Consider the following 20,551-nt stretch of genomic DNA (forward strand, 5'->3'; position numbering starts at 1 on the left):
TTGTCCACAGCACTTAAAGATTCAAGCTACACATGAGGCAGGATTACTTGTGATCTTGTACATGCGGACCTTCAGTAGCAGAAACGTCTAGGACAAAATGTAACACCTGGGTCGCAAGATTGAAAGAGCTTAGTACAGTTGAACATGCCCTACCGCTCCAGAGGCTGAAGGGTAGCTGCCCCATACTGGAGCTCCTGGCTCAGGCATTCCCATCACATTTTGGTAAGATAGACTGAAGCGAGAATCTTTATTTTGATGCATATGTTGATGGATTTTTAAAAGAAGATTGTTTTCCCCCTCTATAGAGTCGTGGAAAGGGAGGCGCAGTGAGTAAACTGATGGAAAGCATGGCAGCCGAAGAGGATTTTGAGCCAAACCAAGACAGCAGCTTTTCTGAGGATGAGCACTTGCCTCCTACTATACCAGTTGAACGCCCACCCACGCCAGGTGAGTGAGATTAGCCATGGTGTTTGACAACTTTGGTATTTGGTCGCACACCTTTAAGGCTCACAGATTGACTGGTGTAACTTATGGTTTGTGTGCATGGTTAACGCCGCGTTTGTGTTACTGTTGTGGGTGCCTGCTCGCCTGAATGGATGTCCGGGTAGCCTACCCCAATAAATATATAAATAAATATATATATAAATATATATATATATATATATATATATATATATATATATATATATATATATATCAACACAAAGTTAAAAAATGATGGCACTCCACTCGGGAAAATTTTCAACAGCATTTATTTTTAGGCTGCGATGACCTACGCGTTTCGAACGTTACGTTCTTGATCACGGTAACATTTTCAACAATAAGTCCCTTTTCACTTTTACTTTATATACACATTTCTCACCTAATGCATTATGGGCATTGTAGTTAAATTAACATCATTTAACTAGATCAGAATTTCCTAACGAGTTTGTTAACTTATATGGCTGGACTCAAGTCTCATTGATACACTATATATCAACATCAACACTATATGCATGGCACAGTAAGGGCACTTAGTCCGATAAACAATGATAAAAACGCATATGATTTATGAAAATCAAAATTATTTCCGGCAGAGGAGGCATCCACTTTTGTGGCCGATTTAAACACCAATGCACTTAATTTAAAATTCACTGCCACTATAACCCCCGATGTGGCTGAATTTCTAGATGTGCAATTATTCATAAAAAACGACAAACTAGAGACGCTGCTGTACCGTAAACCTACAGCGGGCAACTCTATTTTACATGCTCAGAGTGCCCACCCAACACATACTATTAACAGTATCCCTTATGGGGAATTCATTTGTATTTGTCGAATCTGTAGTGACAAGGTCTCATTGGACCTTTGTCTTAACACAATCAGTACAGCGATTTTTGAATAGGGGATACTCTAAGAAAAGTTTATAACAGGCTTTAGTTAAAGCTAGCTCTATTGATCGAGCATCCCTTCTTGCACCTAAAAGCACGGTTACCCACTGGTTCAGAGTGCTCAGTCAGGCTCATTACAACTTTCTGTGCGCAAGAACGGAGAATCCGCCGCATTATCTGCACAGAGTGGCCAATTGTGTTGACTGATGTCATTTTAGGTCCGATCTTACCAAGCACACCTGCCATTACATTCAGAAGGGCGCCTTCAATGCGTGATGCATTAGATAGACCAATGCATGAGGTGGTTCCTAAAAAAAACCTGGCTGAACAAAACAGGATTCTTTAAATGTACCTCTTGCCGCGCGTGCACATTTGCAAAGAATAGTACCCACTATGTAACCGCTTTTAATGAGGTTCCCATCCCAATTCGAGAATATTTAACCTGCAAGTCTGAATTTGTTGTTTACAAGTTGAAGTGCACTTGCAATCTCGAATATATAGGGAGTACAAAACTCCCTGTGCACAAGCGCATTCTACAACATATAAGAGCAATCGTCCATAGTGATAATAATTATCCTGTGGCGAGACATCTTCGGTCTGTTCATAACAAACTATTGAAAGACCTGGTATATACTGTTCTGTGTTCAGTACCCCAGCCTGGACGGGGTGGGGACCGTGAGAAACTGCTCAGACAAAAAGAATCACACTTCATTCTAGCTTTAGATACGAAGGCCCCTAATGGTTTGAATTTAACAGAAGATTTGAATAATTTTTTGTAAATATGAATTTCGCCTAGTCTCTTTCAGGTTGTATTTATGTTGCTGTTTTGTTTGACACCATCGCTATATTTGGACTGAATTTATTGTATAAAACCATTACATTTTTTCAATATGATTGGAATTAGTGGTGTATATAGAGTATATAAACTGTGATAGGCTCTCTCATTTGCTTAATCGGCTATAAATTGTACATATTTTCTTTTGTGGGTTGAACCATGTAGAATGTTTTTCTAATTTGCTCTGCACTATTTTGCACTTTTTTGATAGCTTTGAATCGCAATCAATTAAAATGAGTCTATTAGGTCTGTACAAGTATTGTAGAGAACTTACTTGAGCACTTTATCATCAGGTGATTTTGATGTAGAATTTACTTGTATAAGTTTATTTTATTTGGCTAGTATCTTTATGACACTTGTCAATAATTTATTGTTCATTTGGCGGAATAAGTCTGGGCGAATATTTTAGGTCTTAAATTTATAATATTTTTGTCTTTCGCATCTGAACATATGCCTAGCCTGTAGATATATACAGAAATGCTGTGTTATCTTTCACGTAATTCTCTCTCATCTGGACACTAGTCTTTAACTATAAATACATTAGATTATGTACAGAATCTGTTTTTTAATTGTAAATTGTGATATGGCTTGCACCACTGTGCTACATGAAAAGCACGCTCTGCACTTTAGTCTGTCATTTATTTTTATTGTTTGCACCTCGAGGGCGTGTACTATCCTAATTTGTCCCACCTTCATGTTTACTATATATTTGCACACCATTCTGGGCGTTTCAAGTGACCAAGCTCCCTAGAGGAGTGAAACGCGTCTAGGATGGACACCAGTCCTTTGATTTTGTTCTAAATAAATTCTATTTACTCTGCAATCCATTTGAGGATTTCTACTCTTTTTTTGAACTTGTTCGCTGCAACGACGGAGTTGGTTGTAAGGTCCGCACCTGGGTTTGTGTTCGCCGAGCAGTGGCAAAACAGGAACACACACCACCCACACACCACCCACACACCACCCACACACCACCCACACACCACCCACACCACACACACCACACACACCACACACACCACCCACACCACACACACCACACACACCACACACACCACACACACCACACACACCACACACACCACACACACCACACACACCACACACACCACACACACCACACACACCACACACACACCACACACACACCACACACACACACACACACACACATGCTCTGGGATAATTTCTTTACAAACAGTTGCACTATCACAACAGCAAAAAATACCTGGTGCTCTTGCTTGATTTCTACCGATATTGCGAATTGTCTGCTGGCGTGTTCCATGACTGGGACATACCCCATAGTTTGCACACATTTTACCAATATTGAAGGGACTCTTCACTTATGCGTCTCATGACTTGTGTCCATAGGTTATAATAGTGGACATGGGCCACCATCTTACACTGAGTATTCACGTCAAGTTGACAGTCGAGGGGTTAAACTATTTCGGGCTTTCTTTAAGACTCTTGCCAACATTCATAAGGAATCTTCAATGTGGCTTACCTGTGTTCATGGTTTTCCCTGGTAGACTTTCCCGTAGCAGAAGTAAAGTGTGCTGGATTTAGGGAATAGTTTGGAGACTGAAACTATTCTGCTGCATAAAACATATTCTGCACTCTTTGATACCTTTCAAAGGCGGAACCTGTGTGTTGTCGACAATCAGTTGCTCTCTTTGAAGAACCTCGAGTAGAGCATAGCAAAATATTAATTTTCACCATTTTACTTGTATTTAGAAGTGGCCAATGCCTTTGATCAAATTCACCACAGTGCTGAAATCTTATTCAAGGCCGGTAGATGGACTAGTGATTTCGTTTTAATACCATACAGCATCCACTAGATGGAGCCAAAGGATTACAACTGCATGTTACTTTTCGGTTTCGACTAACAAATTGTATTGCAACTCTTTGATAGTAAGCCAAACGATTACTATTCGAATGAATGCTGTTTTTACCAAAAAGCAGTAAATGAAACCACATTTTAAAGTCCATGCTATTAAAAACCTCCTCCGAAGACTGCTAAAACAGTGTGTTTAAGACGATGTCAGAGAAGTGGTTCGTGTGTTCAGTTTTTGCCCAAATTAGAATGCATATGCTAAAAATCTTCAGATGTATACTTTGGTGAAAAGAGGGACCGAACGTTTCCTTAAGGCCAGCTGTGTTTAATTGATCCTTGACGTAACAGAAGCCGACTACTCGATTTACCTGCCCGGGCTGCATGTGGTGACCATCTGCCAACCTCGCCCAGAATATCCTGAATGCTTTCCACTACTTCTGGCGTGCCCGGACTCCAAGACCTGAAACACGGTCTCCTTTCTCAATCTCTTTACATATCTGTATCAATATCGAGCCATCAAAGTGGACGATTCCCTCAATTGTGCCCGTCCTAACTTCTGTTTTAAAATCTGTACTGTTTTCCCCGCTGTGGTCCTATATTTTTTCGAAATCAAACATAACGAAATGTATTGTCCATCTGAATATTGTACCTGAAATGGTTTCTTCCGTGCTACTGTCTTACAGGGTTTGACTAGAAAGCGACTTTTTATCACTTGTTAAGTTCGTTGACATTCTGGCTATGTCTATAAATGTAGTTGTTCAGCATTTTGTGGGACTTAATTATGATTTAAATCTGTGCTAGTCCTGTTCTGTAACTGAAAGGTCCGTTAAGAGATAATGGGTGGAGAAACAAGCAACCGGCTATGAACTGAGGAAAATGAAGCAGTGTTAAAACTATAAACTCGTGTTAGCTGCTCCTTAACGGTGGCGACGACGAGAAAGGCCTCCTTATATTAAATAAGACGTGTCTGCACGCAGGCAACATTCTGTCATACAATATTACATACTCTGTTGCTTATGAAAAATGGATGCAGTCTTTTCTACCAGTGATTGATTATGGCTTCTCTCCCTCTTCGCTTATGTGCCTCTTCCTTTCTTGCTTAAGCTAAATTGAAAACTCTTCTGCCACCGGTAAATGTATCATCCTTCACTTGAACAGACACACATTCATGGCTTCTTTAGTTCCATGTGGGAACAAACGCTTCAAAAAGAAAATCTTTCACAAAAACAGACTCCTTAATATAGATTGCCAAAGTTATAGACCTTACAGAAATGTTTAACTTTACAAATTTTGACAAGTACTTAAATGCAGCCAAGATAACAAAAAAAATCTCTTTGACTTTAAAAGCTTGAAAGACTTTCTACCTACTATAAACCTTTAGCATTGGGTTTCTGGTTCTGTGGGAGGTAACTCTACTTGAAGTCAGTGGCAGACCCTAGACACAGCGTTGCAGATGCTAGGCACCGTCCTGCATGGTCTCCTCGGTCCTGAGATACCTGTCTCAGAATGAGGCGCACATCTAAATAATGGACCGAGAATGTCTCATCCCTCTCGCTCCCTCCACCACCAAGCTCTAATTATTGTGATCGGGTTAGATAACATCCTGCCTGTCATGGGTTGCCAGGTGAATAGTCTCACCTCCATTTTAATGGTGAATACATCTTGTGTTCATGATGAGCTGCAGGTTCTATGAGAGCCAGCTGTGTTGGGGCAAGATCTTCATTTTCTTCCCTAGCATGGAATGGAATGGGACTCACACTGTTATTGGGATTGGACTGTTAAAGGCTCTCAGTATCTGGCCAGCTGTCTTACTCTGTACTGCGTGAGCTCCATTGTAGAAGCCGTGAGTGCTAGGAGCTTTTCTCAAGAGAGCAGCCTCTTGCGTTGCCTTTCGCTCGTAGTGGTGCCCTAACTCGGGCGATTAAAGTAGTCCTCTGCACCACTGTAATGTTGCCTCAAAGCTGTGGTGGAGAAAACAAATTGAAAATTAAGACCAAATGGGGGCGATTAATTAGATGGAAATAAATAGATGCTTTGTACATGGACTGGTCCCTCCTCCCCCAATAAAAACACTAGAATGTCACAGGTTGAAGTGATAGCACATACTTGAAAATAAAGGTAAACCGAGATAGTGGGACAGGTCCAGGTCCTTTGATGAGATGAGTCTGCCTTCTTTCACTGACTTAGGCCAAACTCACAGCAATTTTTAGAGTGGCAATATTGGTGGATCTATCACAAAAACACTGGTTGCAGTTTGACAGTGTCTTCAAAAAAATGTACCCTAATTTTAATGATCCAGTAGGATTGTACCAGGTGCCCTTGTTATGACACTGGCAACTTCTGACCTCAGAACCGTAGTACTTGACAACATGCAAGTAGAGGACACCATTCAAAGCACAGACCGGGTGGGAACTCCACTCCAAATCCTAAAAATAAATAAATGAATTTATTTTCAATAACAAAAATGACTAATCAAGAGCCAGATCATTGCCACTTTTGGTTAAGCGATTTAGAGGTGAGGTTTGGTTCTCTAGGTTCAGTCTCATGGCTTTAGACCTTCGCAGAGCTTTCTTCATACCCTTGCAGAGATGACAATCTTTCATTGTGGACTGTGGGTTGTTACTGTTGCGATAATGATACTTCCTGGAAAGGTGGCACCTGTAATGTACACCCAAAGAGCCACAATCACAACTTGTCATAGAAACTTTACATCAGGTGGCTGAGTTCCTGGGCCAGCTTTAACTTGAGATTTTGAAAGTATTCTTGCTTTTCAGCTAAAGGCTGTTTTACTAATGGATTGTCTTTACACAACCCACCACCATGTTTTTCCTTTAAAACTGATAACTTGTCAGCATCAAGCATAGCTTAACACCTATTGAGTGGGTGCTGCCCACCCAGATTGTGTCATGACCAAAACAGGTGATGGCAGTGTTCCCCACCTGATATCACTCCAGGTCATCAGGTTACCCAGCTGAGTTTTGGTGTTGTGCGCAAAGTAAAGGACAAGCCATGTGAGTAACAACCATTTTTTTTCTTTATTATTCTTTTCATGTTCTAGCTCCCCGCTCTTGCCTGATTGATGAGGATGAGCTGAAGGATGGGCTGCGTGTCCTTATTCCAATGGATGACAAACTTCTATATGCAGGACACGTGCAGACTGTGCATTCGCCCGACATGTAAGTCATATGTACAAAGTCCTAACACAATACAGGTTTGCTGTGACTACCTTGACCGTCGATCAGATGGAGGGAATAACAGTGTATTGCGGCATTAGAGTTCATTATAAAGCTCCCTACCGCTGCTCGTGGTTCGGGATTACTCAGCTGGGTCTTAGGTCATAAGAGGAGATTTTACTAATCCTTGAAAACAAATGAGTGATTTTTTTTGTTTTAACAAAATGAGTTACACCTTTGTGTTTAAAACCTAGTCTGATCTACTGCAGATTGTTTGTTCTATGGTTTAGCTAGTTTTATCACTAGAACTGTGGCAGCTGGGTTACCGTAACACGAAACCTGTGCAGCACACTATTTAGATGTCAAGTAACAATTGCAAAAATGGGGTAGACCACCATGTAATCGACATACCAAAATGATCTTTCCTTTGGGTTCGATATTCATACCTTTGCATTCCAAATTTTTTTCTGTCATTACTTCTTTTAGATATAGAGTGGTTATCGAAGGCGAGCGAGGAAATCGTCCCCATATTTATTGCCTTGAACAGCTCCTACAGGAAGCGGTAAGTTCTGCGCAGTTTGTTGGGCTACTCCCGAGCTCCTCCCCAGCTAGACAAGAGCTTTCAAACTTATACGACTGTGCATGAATAGTTTGAAGGAGTTCCTGGTTTCATAGCCATGCAGGGTGACTGTAGTCGGTGAATGCTGGCAGACCCACAGTTTCTTGACTGCAAATACTAAGCGTGTGATGGTTTCAGGTGTTTAGGCTGGCTCACTTCTGAGAGGTAGTGTGACCTGGTCACACATTTAGACAGCGCCTTTTTTAATTACTGGCTTTCATAGCATATACAATTCCAACTTGAAACACTGACTTGTTCTCTGGTCTTTGTGGGATATCATACTGAAAAAACATTTTGCACAATGTGTACGTAAAGTACATACTGTAAAAATCTTTTATTTTGCATAATCTTTACTTTTCCATGCAAAAATTCCAAGGTGTTTTTAATTTCTAAATCCAGCCAAACTCCCTTCCCGAATTTTAAAACTGGGGATCGTTTGCTGCTTTATATCCAGACCTGGCCTCTTTGTGGGCAGGTGTTTTGTAGTGGATTTAGGTGCAAGTTCAAAATGCGGCTGAATAGTCGTGTATGAACGAGGTTTCAGTAGTCTGTTTTGGAGACTTTTTGCTATGCGTAAAATATTTTGGAATCTGTCTCCCAATCGCCCTTCATTCTGCTGATACAGCTAATGCTCAAGCATGGAGGATGCGAACATCTGAATGGCCTCTTACGTTCATTCAATTGACTACCAGGTGTGTGGAAACCCTCTCCAGTGACGCATGGTTTTGCACAATTTTGGTAGATAATACATGTTTAAGAAAATCTTGATGCCAAAAATTCAGAGCACATAGAAATAGCTTCTTGTAAGACTGCTAAATGGCTTTACGTTCGATAGTGGATTTACAAACACTCACAAATATATCTCTGTGAGGCTTCCCCTTTGAGAGTGTTTATCCCACTGTGAGGGTATTTACAAATGTGCAAGCATGTGGATGTTCACAAACATGCAGGGCATTCCCAAACATTTACGTTGCACCCACAAACACCGATTCAAAGCCATCCCACCGTAGGAATTGAATTTTACTCATGACAAGCAGATGTAAATAACTTTCAAGAGTGATAAGAGCAAGTGCTCACCTTAGGGTGTAGGGGGGACAAATACATTTCCAGGTGGAGTTACCAAGTGCGTTAGCACTTTATAAATTTTGCATTTCTTCCTGCTGCAGTAGACTTGTGTGTTTCCAGGATTAGGAATGTTTTGCCATTGTGCAACATTCCGTCCATCATCTTGTGTGTTTTGCTGTTCACCCTATGTGAGAAGGGTATGCCCAGACGTGGGTCCCGTGCTCACAAAGCCACTGGAGTCAAGCTATCCTGGCTGAAGACAGTTGATAGTCAGAAACCGGTCCTAGGATGCTTGATTTCGGTCCAGAAAGACATGGCTTGGCAGTTCGGGCTGGACTGTTCCCATGAGGCACTTGGTCAAGACTGATTTGCATATAGCCATGTCTGAACTGGGGTGGCTTGGTGAGCAAAATAACGATGGATTAAACCCAGATCTGTGACTGGGGGTGAATGTTTTGCCATTGTGCAACATTCCGTCCATCATCTTGTGTATTTTGCTGTTTCCAGGATTAGGCCTAGAACGCTGAGGTTATTGCAAGTATACAGACTTACGTCTGGAAAAAAATAAAAAAATTCGAAAGTGTCATTGGCTCTGTGATTCTCATCCTCGCTGATTATACTTTGCCTTCACATTTCTAATTCATATATCAAAGAAATGGTTGCACATTTCTAATTCGTATATCAAGAGAAAGGTTGCTTATGGTGCAATAGTTACTTGATATAATAATCATTTCCAGTAGTAGACCAGCCAATGTCATTAAGTTCTATGAGTTAGACTTGTAACATAATGCAACTTTTCAACTTTTGTAGTATAAACTTTTGTATAATGTAGCTTGATCTTTCTATGTGGGATGAAGTTGATTGTCGTGTTGTATATGTATATGGTTCGATGAAATACCTAGATCTGGTGTATTGAGTGTTGATATTTTGAATGCGAGCTTTGCCATAGCATTTTTAAATTGGAAAAGACACAATGAAAAATATTTATAGGGTTTTTATTTTAGGACATTGTGTAGTGTAGCATCATTCTTTATGGAAGGGATGCAAGGTATTTAGAAACCACGATACAGGATCCTCTGATGTCATTATTTTCTAGGGGTGTGTTTATTTAGAATTTAGTCGAGTTTAGGAGATTTTAAGTATTTCTTCTTTCCCCTGACAGATCATTGACGTGAAGCCCACTTCAATGCGATTCCTTCCTGCAGGAACTAGGATTGCTGCCTATTGGAGTCAACAATACCGTTGTTTATACCCGGGTACCATCGTTCGAGGTGAGGGGTTCAAAGCCAAACCAGCAAATGTATTGCATGGTAAACTGCTATTAAAGATTTAAATTGCTGTATTGTGCAAGAATGTGTAGATGACATTTGCTGCTAAGCCCTTATCCAATGCATGTATCTTGTAGGCTTTTTTTTTTTATATATGCCTTCTGTTACTGCAATTTTCTAAATGTATTTTATTTTTATTACTGCTTTCAAAATATTCATGTAAAAGTGTACTTTAATTAACATAAATTTATATCCCCTTTTTCTGAGGCTGTGCTTTTTATTTAGTAAATAGTACTATAGAACAATGAATATAGACCAGAATCAGTACTATATAGATTCACTTATGTCCAGCCGGACATTGTTTGATTTAATAGATACAAAAAGTTAGTGCTAACGTTCAAGACAGACCAGAAAAATCTGGTTTTGTTAAAGGTCGCTTATCCTCCGATAACTCAAGACTTTTTTTAAAAATATTTTAAATAAAGCCTCCTCTTTAGATTATTATTCCATTGCTACAATTGCTTTAGATGCTGAGAAAGCATTTGACAGGATTGGATGGGATTTTATGTTTCAAGCACATAAATGGATTTGATTCCCCGCTAAACTAATATCCCTTATTTTGCTATTATACTCTGGCCCGAAGGCCTCTATTTTTGTTAATGGGAAGGTATCTGAATATTTTCCCTTTTTTTAGAGGTGTTCGTCATGTTTGCCCTTTATCTCCTCTTTTATTTATAATTGCTTTGGAACCTTTTTTTAACAAAAATAAGATTGGATGATGAATTACTGGCTTTAATATTAATACTGCCCATGTTAAAATGTCGGTTTATGCTGATGACATCCTTTTATACTGTTCAAACCCCTCTACCTCTCTTCCAGCTTTTCTTTCTCAAGTCAATACTTTCTCCCAGTTGTCTGGATACTGCCTTAATTCGGATAAATGTGAAGTCCTCCCTGCATTCGGTGCCTGAGGCTTGAGCCGGGCAGTTACATTTCTTTTTACTCCTTGTTGAAACTGTTTTTAAACTTTTGTATCTTGATTGCACTACCCCCTGTGTCCTCTCGCCCCCCTGCACCCAGCGCGCGGATTTAGCGCGACGCTGATTGTCTTTTCCGATTTTGGGTCAAGACATTTTTTAAAATTGTTAAAATAATCCTGACCTTATCTTTACTCACCACACCCAGCGCTACCTTCCTCTGAGGGTCCGGCCGATCTTGGGGCTGTTTGACCTGGGGTTAGGGCAGAGCTAGTGCGGCAGCCATCCTGGGCTGGGCTTCCTCCCTTGGGGCGAGAGGAAAGACTATAAAAATAGTAAAAGGACTCCAGGCGCGAGATTCCTGCATTCAGTGCCTGAGGCTTGAGCCGGGCAGTTACATTTCTTTTTACTCCTTGTTGAAACTGTTTTCAAACTTTTGTATCTTGATTGCACTACCCCCTGTGCAGCCATCTTGGGCAGGGCTTCCTCCCTTGGGGCGAGAGGAAAGACTATAAAAATAAACGGCTATGACTCCGCGCAGCGGACGCGTTCAGCGGACGCGCCGTCATCGCGCCAGAGTCAAGCCTGAGTCCTGCCCGTCTGCGCCCATCCGTGCCAGGGCGGGACCAGGGGCCATTCCTTCTGCCCCTGGCTACATAACATACTCCCGCTCTGACTTATTATCTTTACAGACCTCCTCCTGCACCTTGGCTCCAATTTTTAATTGCCAAGATGCTCCTTTAAAATGTCGTGCCTGTGCCCTCACTCTCGATGCCATCCCTTCGCCTCTTCCTTCTGGACCACCACCCAGGCCACGCATTCGACCCCCTCTAATATGCCTACATCTATTCCTTCTATGAGTTTCATCAGCATAAACTGCCGATCTCTGGCAAAACATAAAAGAGATATTTTTGATCTTCTCGAATCGGCAAGTCCTGCCGCCATGTTTCTAACGGAAACATGGCTTAGCAATAGCTCTGGCCCTGACATTGCTATGGCTCTCCCTAAGAACTACACCGATTTGGGGAGAAATCGTGTGCTCAAGGAGGGAGGAGGCATAGCGATAATTTTTAAAAGAGTTTTCTTATAAATGGGAGGACTTAGATTTCCCAAACTGCGAGGCTGGCCTCTTTAAACTTTCTCTTACCCCGCATTATACTTTGACTGGGACCCTGATATACCGCCCCCCGGGCTCGGCCAATACATGGTCTTCTTCCTTTCCCGAGCTTATTGCCCCTCTCATTTTACAATCAACTAACTTTTTAGTAGTGGGTGACTTAAACATTCATTTTAATCTCACATCTTGTCCCATTAGTATGCGTTTACTTCAGGACTTAGCTGCCCTGGATCTTCACCTACACAATTCCGGCCCCACCCATAAAGCCGGTAATTTATTGGATCCCATTATCTCAAACCTCAACTGTATTATTTACCACTCTTCCTCTCCTGTCACTTGGTCTGATCACTTTATTGTAAACTTCTCAATTAGGATACCAGCTCACAATAATTCCTCTAGCTCTCACCCTTACAAAGCCAGTAGGAACTGGAAACGTTTGGATATAGACAAACTAAATTCCTGCCTCGACAACTCTAAATCAACGTCTCCTATTATCTCTACCAAGGAGGTACCTGTGGTCAATTCCTGGCTAAATACAGCCCTAGATTTGTGTCTTCCCACTCAGAGGAATAAGTCACAGTTCCATCACCCACCAGCTCCCTTGTTTAACGACTCATTGCGTCAGGAAAAATCCCGTTGCAAGAAATTGGAGCGCATATGGCGTTCGGACTATTGCACACTTAAGAAATCAAACTACAAGGCTGCCCTTCGGGCATACCACTCTGCCTGTGACACTGCCAGAGCCAATCATGCGAACAGCATCATACTCAAGGCCCAAAATAGACCTAAGGCTTTGTTTAAATTAGTAAAAGACCTTTCTGGCATGTCCTCTGCACCAAAAGATCCTTCTCTGGATTCTTCCCAATGCAATGTTCTGGCTGAATTCTTTTTGGACAAAATTGATAAGATCTATGCCATCTTTGACGCCACTCCCAATGCTCCTACTATCCCTGAGCCCTTACTTCCCACCCCCTGCTTCGTTGCTGCTGATGATGGTATTCATACTACTTCACCAATTCACTCTTGGGAACCGATATCTCTCCCGCTCCTCCAGAAATATTTACAGGAAATAAAATCGGGCTCCCCCCTTGACCCTCTGCCCCCTCAAATAATGGGCACATTGGACCCAAACCTGCTTCAGATCATTTTAGATATGCTGAATACCTCATTAGAGGAGGCTACAGTCCCCAGTGAATGGAAACACGCGATGGTGGTTCCATTGCTAAAGAAGGCCAATGCGGATTCTAATAACCCTTCTAACTTTCGTCCTATCTCTCTCCTCTAATTCTAAAATTCTTGAAAAACATGTGAATTCTCTTCTCACCTCTTATGTCGAATCTTCCCACCTCCTTCACTGCTCTCAGTCTGGGTTCAGGGCTGGCTTCTCCACGGAGACTACGCTTCTTGGTGTGTCTGAGACCATCAGGCAACAGGTGGACAATGGGGAGACTGTGGCACTCATTTTGCTTGATTTGAGTGCCGCATTTGACACCGTCTCCCATTCCATCCTATTGTCCACCTTGCAATCCGTGGGGATTGATGGTACAGCCCTGGCTTGGATTGCTAGTTTTCTCTCTAATCGCACTTTTCAGGTCTTTTCCTCTACTTCTGTTTCTTCTATCTACTCTTCCCCTCACGGTGTTCCCCAAGGGTCGATTCTTAGTCCCCTCTTTTTTAATCTCTATGTGAGACCGCTTGCTTTCTTGGCAGAGCAGGCGGGTCTCACAATATATTCTTATGCTGACGACACTCAAATCGTCTACTCACTCTCCACCAAGAATCATTCGCCTACGTCTTCCTTGCAGTCTGGTTTGGAACAGATCGCCAACTGGATGCAGAGACATAAATTAAAGCTCAATGGGGACAAAACGGAGCTGCTCCTATTCGGTCCCAACACATCTCTGTGGGGCCCGCAACATTGGCCTCTGCAGATGGGCCTGGTACCTACCCCCTCAGATTCAGCCCGTAATCTTGGGGTTCTGCTTGACAACCAGTTGTCATTGAAGCAACATGTAGTAAAGGTCTCTGCCACCTGCACCACCATCGTCAGGTGGCTTAGAAAAATCACATGGATGCTTCCAGTGGATACCCTGAGAACCGTGGTCCAAGCCCTTGTCATCTCACGGATGGACTACGGCAACGTACTACTGCTTGGCGCCTGTAAGGAGGTATTAAAGAAACTTCAGGTGGTTCAGAATATGGCTGTGCGCCTGATTTGTAACTTACCTGCTAGGTCCTCGGCCACTACCCATCTGCACAAATTGCATTGGCTACGAATTGAGAGCCGTATCAAGTTCAAAGCCCTCTGCATTATGCACCGTATTAAAATGGACAAAGCCCCGAAATACCTATCTTCCTTGGTCCAGCATTATGCCCCATCCCGCACTTTAAGATCTTCTACCCAAAACAAGTTTCAAATCCCACGTGTCAAGCGAGCCAAAATGGGTGGACGCTTGTTCGCCTTTTTGGCTCCTTCTTTAGGGAACTCCATGCCCCAATTTCTGCGCTCGGAATTATGCTATATGACATTCCGCAAAGGTATTAAGACCTGGCTTTTTAACATGTAACTGCCATGCCTATGGCCTTCTTCACTGGTTCATCCTCAGTTTGCTCTAGCGCCGGGAAACCTCCGGGTAGCTGTGCGCTCAACAAATGCAATTATAATAATAATAATAAAATGTTCTCTGTTTGAAGCAATATTTTATCTCCACTGGCTTCTCTTGGAAGACTTCTAAAATTAAATACTTAGGTCTATGGTTTTCCCCCACTATTCCAGAAACCTTAAAAGAAAACTTTGATTCTCTTTCCAAAACTCTTTCCTTATCTATTGAGCGATGGCATCCTCTTTTTCTATCTTGGTGGGGTCGCATGGACTCTTATCAAAATGATGCTTTCCCCGCTGATACTCTATCTTTTATCTATGACTCTATTTTAAACAAATTCCTTTGGAAGAATAAATCCCCTTGCATAGCTCTTTAAGGAAAGCTGATAAAATCTCTGGCGGTCTCAAATTTCCTGATTTCAAATCATATCATTATGCTTTTTCCCTGAGACAATTCTCTCGATGCCTCTCTCCAGATCAAGGTGTTCATCCTCCTCTGGTTGACTATTGAAAAACACTTCTTAGCTCCTTTTCATTTTGATGAAGCTCTTGCTTTTACTCATAATCTTTCTTCTTTTCGTCCCCTTGTAATTTCACATGCCCGTAAGATTCTGATACCTCTTCTTCCAGGTCGACCTCTTATCCCTCTTCTACTTCGTTGGAACAACAACCCATTTGGCATAATATTTATTACGCATCAAAGGTCGTACTATTTTCGGAAAACCTGGAGACGCAAGGGTTTATTCTGGATTTCACAATTGGTCTTTAATAATACTCCTTTATCCTTCTCAGACCTTCAACTTAAATGTTCCCTACCCTCTTCCTGTAGATCTCAATACGACTCACTTCTTCCTCCTCTTTTACAGTATCTCCTTTCTTTACCTCCTAATCCTAATATTCCTACCAAATGTTCAAATCTTTTCCCTTTATCTCCTGATACTTCAGCTTCTCTATATAGAAATTTATTTTTCTCCTCTGATAGTCAAGGGGAAATCTGAATTGGCCTGGGAACAAGATCTTGCTGAATGCTAGTCGACTTCTTTCTGGGACAAGTTGTGGTTAAAAATCCATAAAACGTCAAGAGCAGCGAACACCTCTCAGACTCCATTTATCTACAAACGCCTCCTTTTCACCCCAGTGAAATTAACCTCTTTCTCCACAGATCTCTCCTCAGCCTGCTGGTCATGTAAAGCTCCCTTAGCTGACCTTAAACATATGCTTTTTGAATGCCCCTTTCTTTCTCGTTTTTGGTTATTAGTCTGGTCCCAAATTAATAAAATGTTCAAAACCCAAATCCCTTTTTCCTTTTCTAATATCTTTTTAGGCTCTCTCTCACATTCCTGGCCACACCCAACCCCCATTTCCTCATTAATTGATTTGTTAATAGCAATAGCCCTTCATTTAATCACTTCAAATGGGAAACAAGCTGATAGTCACTTTCAGAGCCTGGTGGAATCCTGTCTGTTTTCATCATAGATTAGACATGAACAATGTCACTCCTTTATCCGTATCCATTAAAAGGGATCTTTTATGGCTCCCTCTATCATCCTACCTAACAGATGCAGCCCTTTCCTCCGCTACTTCAGTCATTACCCCAGAGGAAGTTCGGAAATCTCCATGAATCCTCGGTTGTCCTTTTTACTTTTGTCTCCAGTGAAATGTTTTCATAATACTCCTTTATTAACAAATTTCTACATTTTAGAGTTTATATTTTACAGTTGTATTTACTCATGTTTCTTGTTGATGACTTAGTTTTAAGATTCAGGGATTTTCTTACCCATAATATTCTATTATTATGATGTTCCTTCTCTCCCCCTCTCTCTCTCTCTTGCACTCTCTCTCCCCCCCCCCCCTTTTATATATCAATAATAGATTATATTATTGGTTATACTGGTTTGTGATTTTCTCTTCTGTGATTTGTCTTCCTATGTTTGCTATAATTATTTCTTCAATAAACTTTAAACTTTAAAATGTTCAAGACAGAGCGTCATAGAGTGGGACACAATTCTGTATCCTTAAAGGTTCACAACATGAAGACCATAACAATTACACACGCCCTCGAGGCAGTGTTAATTTTCAGGCGTATGTACATTTCCGTCCTGATGATGATCTATGTACCTCGTTATAGATCGAAACGTCGTTGACTCCTTTAGACAGAATGCATGTTAAACACATTGGTTAAAACTTGTGCATTATTGTCTACTTCTCTACGAAGCTTGCCCTCACAATTCATGTATTGGCAATAAGATCTCTTTCATGCCTGAAAATTTTTTGTGTAATTATTGTCTTTATGTTGTGACCCTTGAAGGATACAGGATTGTGTCCCACTCTATGATGCTCTGTCTTGAACTTTAGCACTAACTTTTTGTATCTATTAAATGGAACCATGTCCGGGTGGACATAAGTGAATCTATAAAGTACTGATTCTGGTCTATATTCATTGTTCTATAGTACTATTTATTCAAGGACCCATTATTCCCAATAATTAGCTGATACCCAGGGTCCTTCCAACCTTGCGGGTTCCCTTGTCTGTTGAAACGTGCTTTTTATTTAGGGTCTATTTTTTTCTTTCGGATCCGTAGAGAACCTGAACAGTTATTTACTATAAGTATGTAGTGTAGATTTTTAGGCCGTTCTCCTCCGCAAAGGCAGATATCTGCAAAATATGGTCCTCCTTGGAAAGCTAGTGCAGTATGTTGTGCTCTCTTACGACTGAGAGCAATGGTGGCGCAGAAAGTTTGTGGTTGTCATGTGATGCAAATTAAGTGGAACTCCGTCCTGGTCGGTGTGGGAGAAAACTTAGTTGCATTTTGGAGTTTAGTCCACCAAGGTTATTCTTAAAAATTACTGTTCTAGATGGGCGAGGCTGGAGTAAGTTGTTGCGTATGTCCTCAGACATGTACTTTAAAGGTTTCCTGTGTGAAGCCTTTTATGGCACCATTGTACACTAGAGAAAAACTACTTGTACTTTGTGTCATTGGATATTAGAAACCTTCTGTTAAGCTTAAATAAACACTACTAGGATTTCCACTACGGCCACCTGCCTCCATTCTCCATAATCAATTTTAGTTTTACTTTTGGGAGTGGTAGGATGGAAGTTAATGTCTCATAATTAGGGGTGAGTGTGACTCATTGGATGATATACATTTGGGAGAATCGTATTGTTTCTGTACCGTAACTGAGTAGGGCTAATATGAATGAAGGTGGACCAACCATTATTACTGAAGGACACAATTTACTTTCATGTTTTTTCCCCCCCTGAAATCTGATACATGTAATCTCGAGTCCCAATAATTTCGAAATGTAGCAATATTGATTGACAATATAACCTTATGTCAAGTTAAGACAAATGCATTCTCATGCTTTATAGTTACTACATAATGTCGAGATTTTAAAGTTCACATCTTAAGCTTTTCCCTTTTTTGCTGCAGTTACCTTTTTATGTTTCCTGGCACACTCCATACTACTCACCAATGTGTTTTTGCAACCCATCTGCTTCCCTCTTGTCACTTAGCAGAGCTGCCCATAGAGCTTCACTACCCCCACCTTTTGTGTTGCTCCTCTCCTGCCAACATAAGTATAAAATAGCACTTTTTGCAGCATAAATCTCCTTGATTCACAGGCTGTGTATTATTCCACCATCCAAGGTTTGGGTTTGGAAGTGTTTATGTACAAACATTTCCTACTGGGCATCAACCTACGGAAAGTTAGAACGATTTGCTGTGATGTAGCATGAGCACGCTTTCCGAACTCTGCCCATCTGCAACCAAAAATGTGTTCTCAATGTTTAACACCAAAGCCTAAACTACAGTCTGTACCCTGGGGGACAACAGGTGGGTGTACCCATTTTCTGACCCCTCCACCCCCATCCCGAGTGCTATAGTATTACAGAAGTGGTTACAGATGCTTGTGTGGCCCCTTCTGTAATATAGGTTGCATCAGTGCACATACAGCATTGGCACTACCATAAGTGGGAGTCCCTTCATTTGCATGGTGGTGTAGCCCCATCTTCTGCAAGGTGCACTGTACTATGGACACAGACCCAAAGGCAAAGAGTACCTTCAGGAGGCGCACTAGCTCAGCGCATCCTTCTGGGAGGAGGAAAGGTGGTCAGATAGACCACCCGCAGACACCTCCTGCTGGTGGGTGCAGTCACTCACTGGAGGATCTCCATGTGCCTTTAAAATGGAGGGGGTGCTGCCTGAACAGTTAAAAAATGGAGGAGATGCATTAAACGGTTGTGCCGTCTTTCACTAATGTTTTTCTTTTTTGGACTCCACCAATTTGTAATGTTGATTGTTACAGTGGTTAATACTATTTTGCCACTAGGTTTGTTTTTCAAGGGTTTTGTCAACCCGTTGGGTTGAGTCCAGAAAGGCAGTTATTACCCAAAACCCCTTGGTTTGGTATTTATTGTAGTAGTGGTAATGAACAAGTCACTACCCTTTGGTAACGTCTTGTCTGGTAGCGACAGTATCTAGCCGCATTTGCCTTACATTTGAATTTCCCCTGTGTCAGACTGGATCCGGAAGAATTTTCTCCGAGCAGTACCACTACGCGCTGGTAGGTGGCGTCTGTAAGTTCTGCATGACTACAGTGACATCTGCGTCACCTATGTAGATAGGCACAACCTTGGTGTGTTGACGTCAGTTACTTTTCACGACTTTCCACGCCAGAAACGCGGAGCCATGAAGAGTACTGACATTGGTGTGCTTAAAAACGAAGGCCCTGAAAGGGAACAACCTTGACACTAGAAACTTAACTGCAACAACTGAAACTTATCCTGTTACTTACCTATAAGAATAGTCTTGCACGGTGAGGCTCCTCTAGATTCACATATTACCATCCTGCGTCAAAGGTGAAGAAGGGGAATTAGTGCAATAAAATTAAGTTAAAAAAATTGAAAATAGAGGGCACCTTAGGAGCATTGTGGGCATACTATCTGTAATTGTGAGTCATGCAGAGTTTGCTCGGGCCAATAATGCCCAGTAGGTAAAAGTTTGCAAATAAACAGTTTCAGGCCCAATCAGTAGATGCTGGAATAATGCACAGCATGTGACCCGGTTAGAGCTTCAAGCTGCAAAACCATTTTTACAGTAACTGGTTTCTTAGCATACCAGGGAACATCAAAACAGGAAGAGGCATTGGTGTGCACCACAGTTAAATTATATGGGATAAACGTTCATGAATTTTTGGGGGAGGGGGGATTGTAAACGATAAAAGCAACCGTAGTTTTTTGTTTATTGTTTAAGCATATGAAGGTAAACTGTTTGAGAAGAGTAGCATTTTTATCTTGTTGCCTCACAAAATCCGCAGGGATCAGTGAACAAGAGGAGGAAGAAGACTTGATTACTGTGGAATTCGATGATGGGGACACTGGACGCATTCCCCTTTCTCATATCCGGCTATTACCACCTGATTACAAAATACAGTGTAAGTGCAGAATTGTATTGTGAGTTTTTTAATCTGCAGAAAGAGGCATCTCCATCTGGTCAAAACTTTGAATCTTTAAAATGGTAAATCACATTAGTGTTCCTAAGAAAATTGAAAAATTCTCCTTTTTCTAAAGCATGTACAATTATTTGTTGCCTTTTGCTTGCATAGCAAAGGGAAAATGAGGTGTGGTTTCTTCCGGTATTGACAGCCAATTAATTATCAGCACAAAATTCACTTGATAGCAGAAATAATTAT

General features: G+C 41.4%; 1 protein-coding gene across 6 annotated transcripts in view; it reads left to right on the top strand.

Moving 5' to 3' along the window:
• TNRC18 (trinucleotide repeat containing 18) overlaps positions 1-20,551 on the top strand; it is a 183,008-nt gene that overhangs the window by 144,957 nt on the left and 17,500 nt on the right. For all 6 annotated transcript variants that reach the window (XM_086940683.1, XM_086940679.1, XM_086940678.1 and 3 more), the window contains 5 exons: positions 306-447; positions 7,098-7,215; positions 7,699-7,774; positions 10,059-10,167; positions 20,177-20,293. In XM_086940683.1, the coding sequence (XP_086796809.1) occupies positions 306-447; positions 7,098-7,215; positions 7,699-7,774; positions 10,059-10,167; positions 20,177-20,293 (562 nt within the window). The remainder of the gene's footprint in view (positions 1-305; positions 448-7,097; positions 7,216-7,698; positions 7,775-10,058; positions 10,168-20,176; positions 20,294-20,551) is intronic.

This window comes from Lissotriton vulgaris, chromosome 10, assembly GCF_964263255.1.
Source record: "Lissotriton vulgaris chromosome 10, aLisVul1.2, whole genome shotgun sequence".
Classification (NCBI taxonomy): domain Eukaryota; kingdom Metazoa; phylum Chordata; class Amphibia; order Caudata; family Salamandridae; genus Lissotriton; species Lissotriton vulgaris.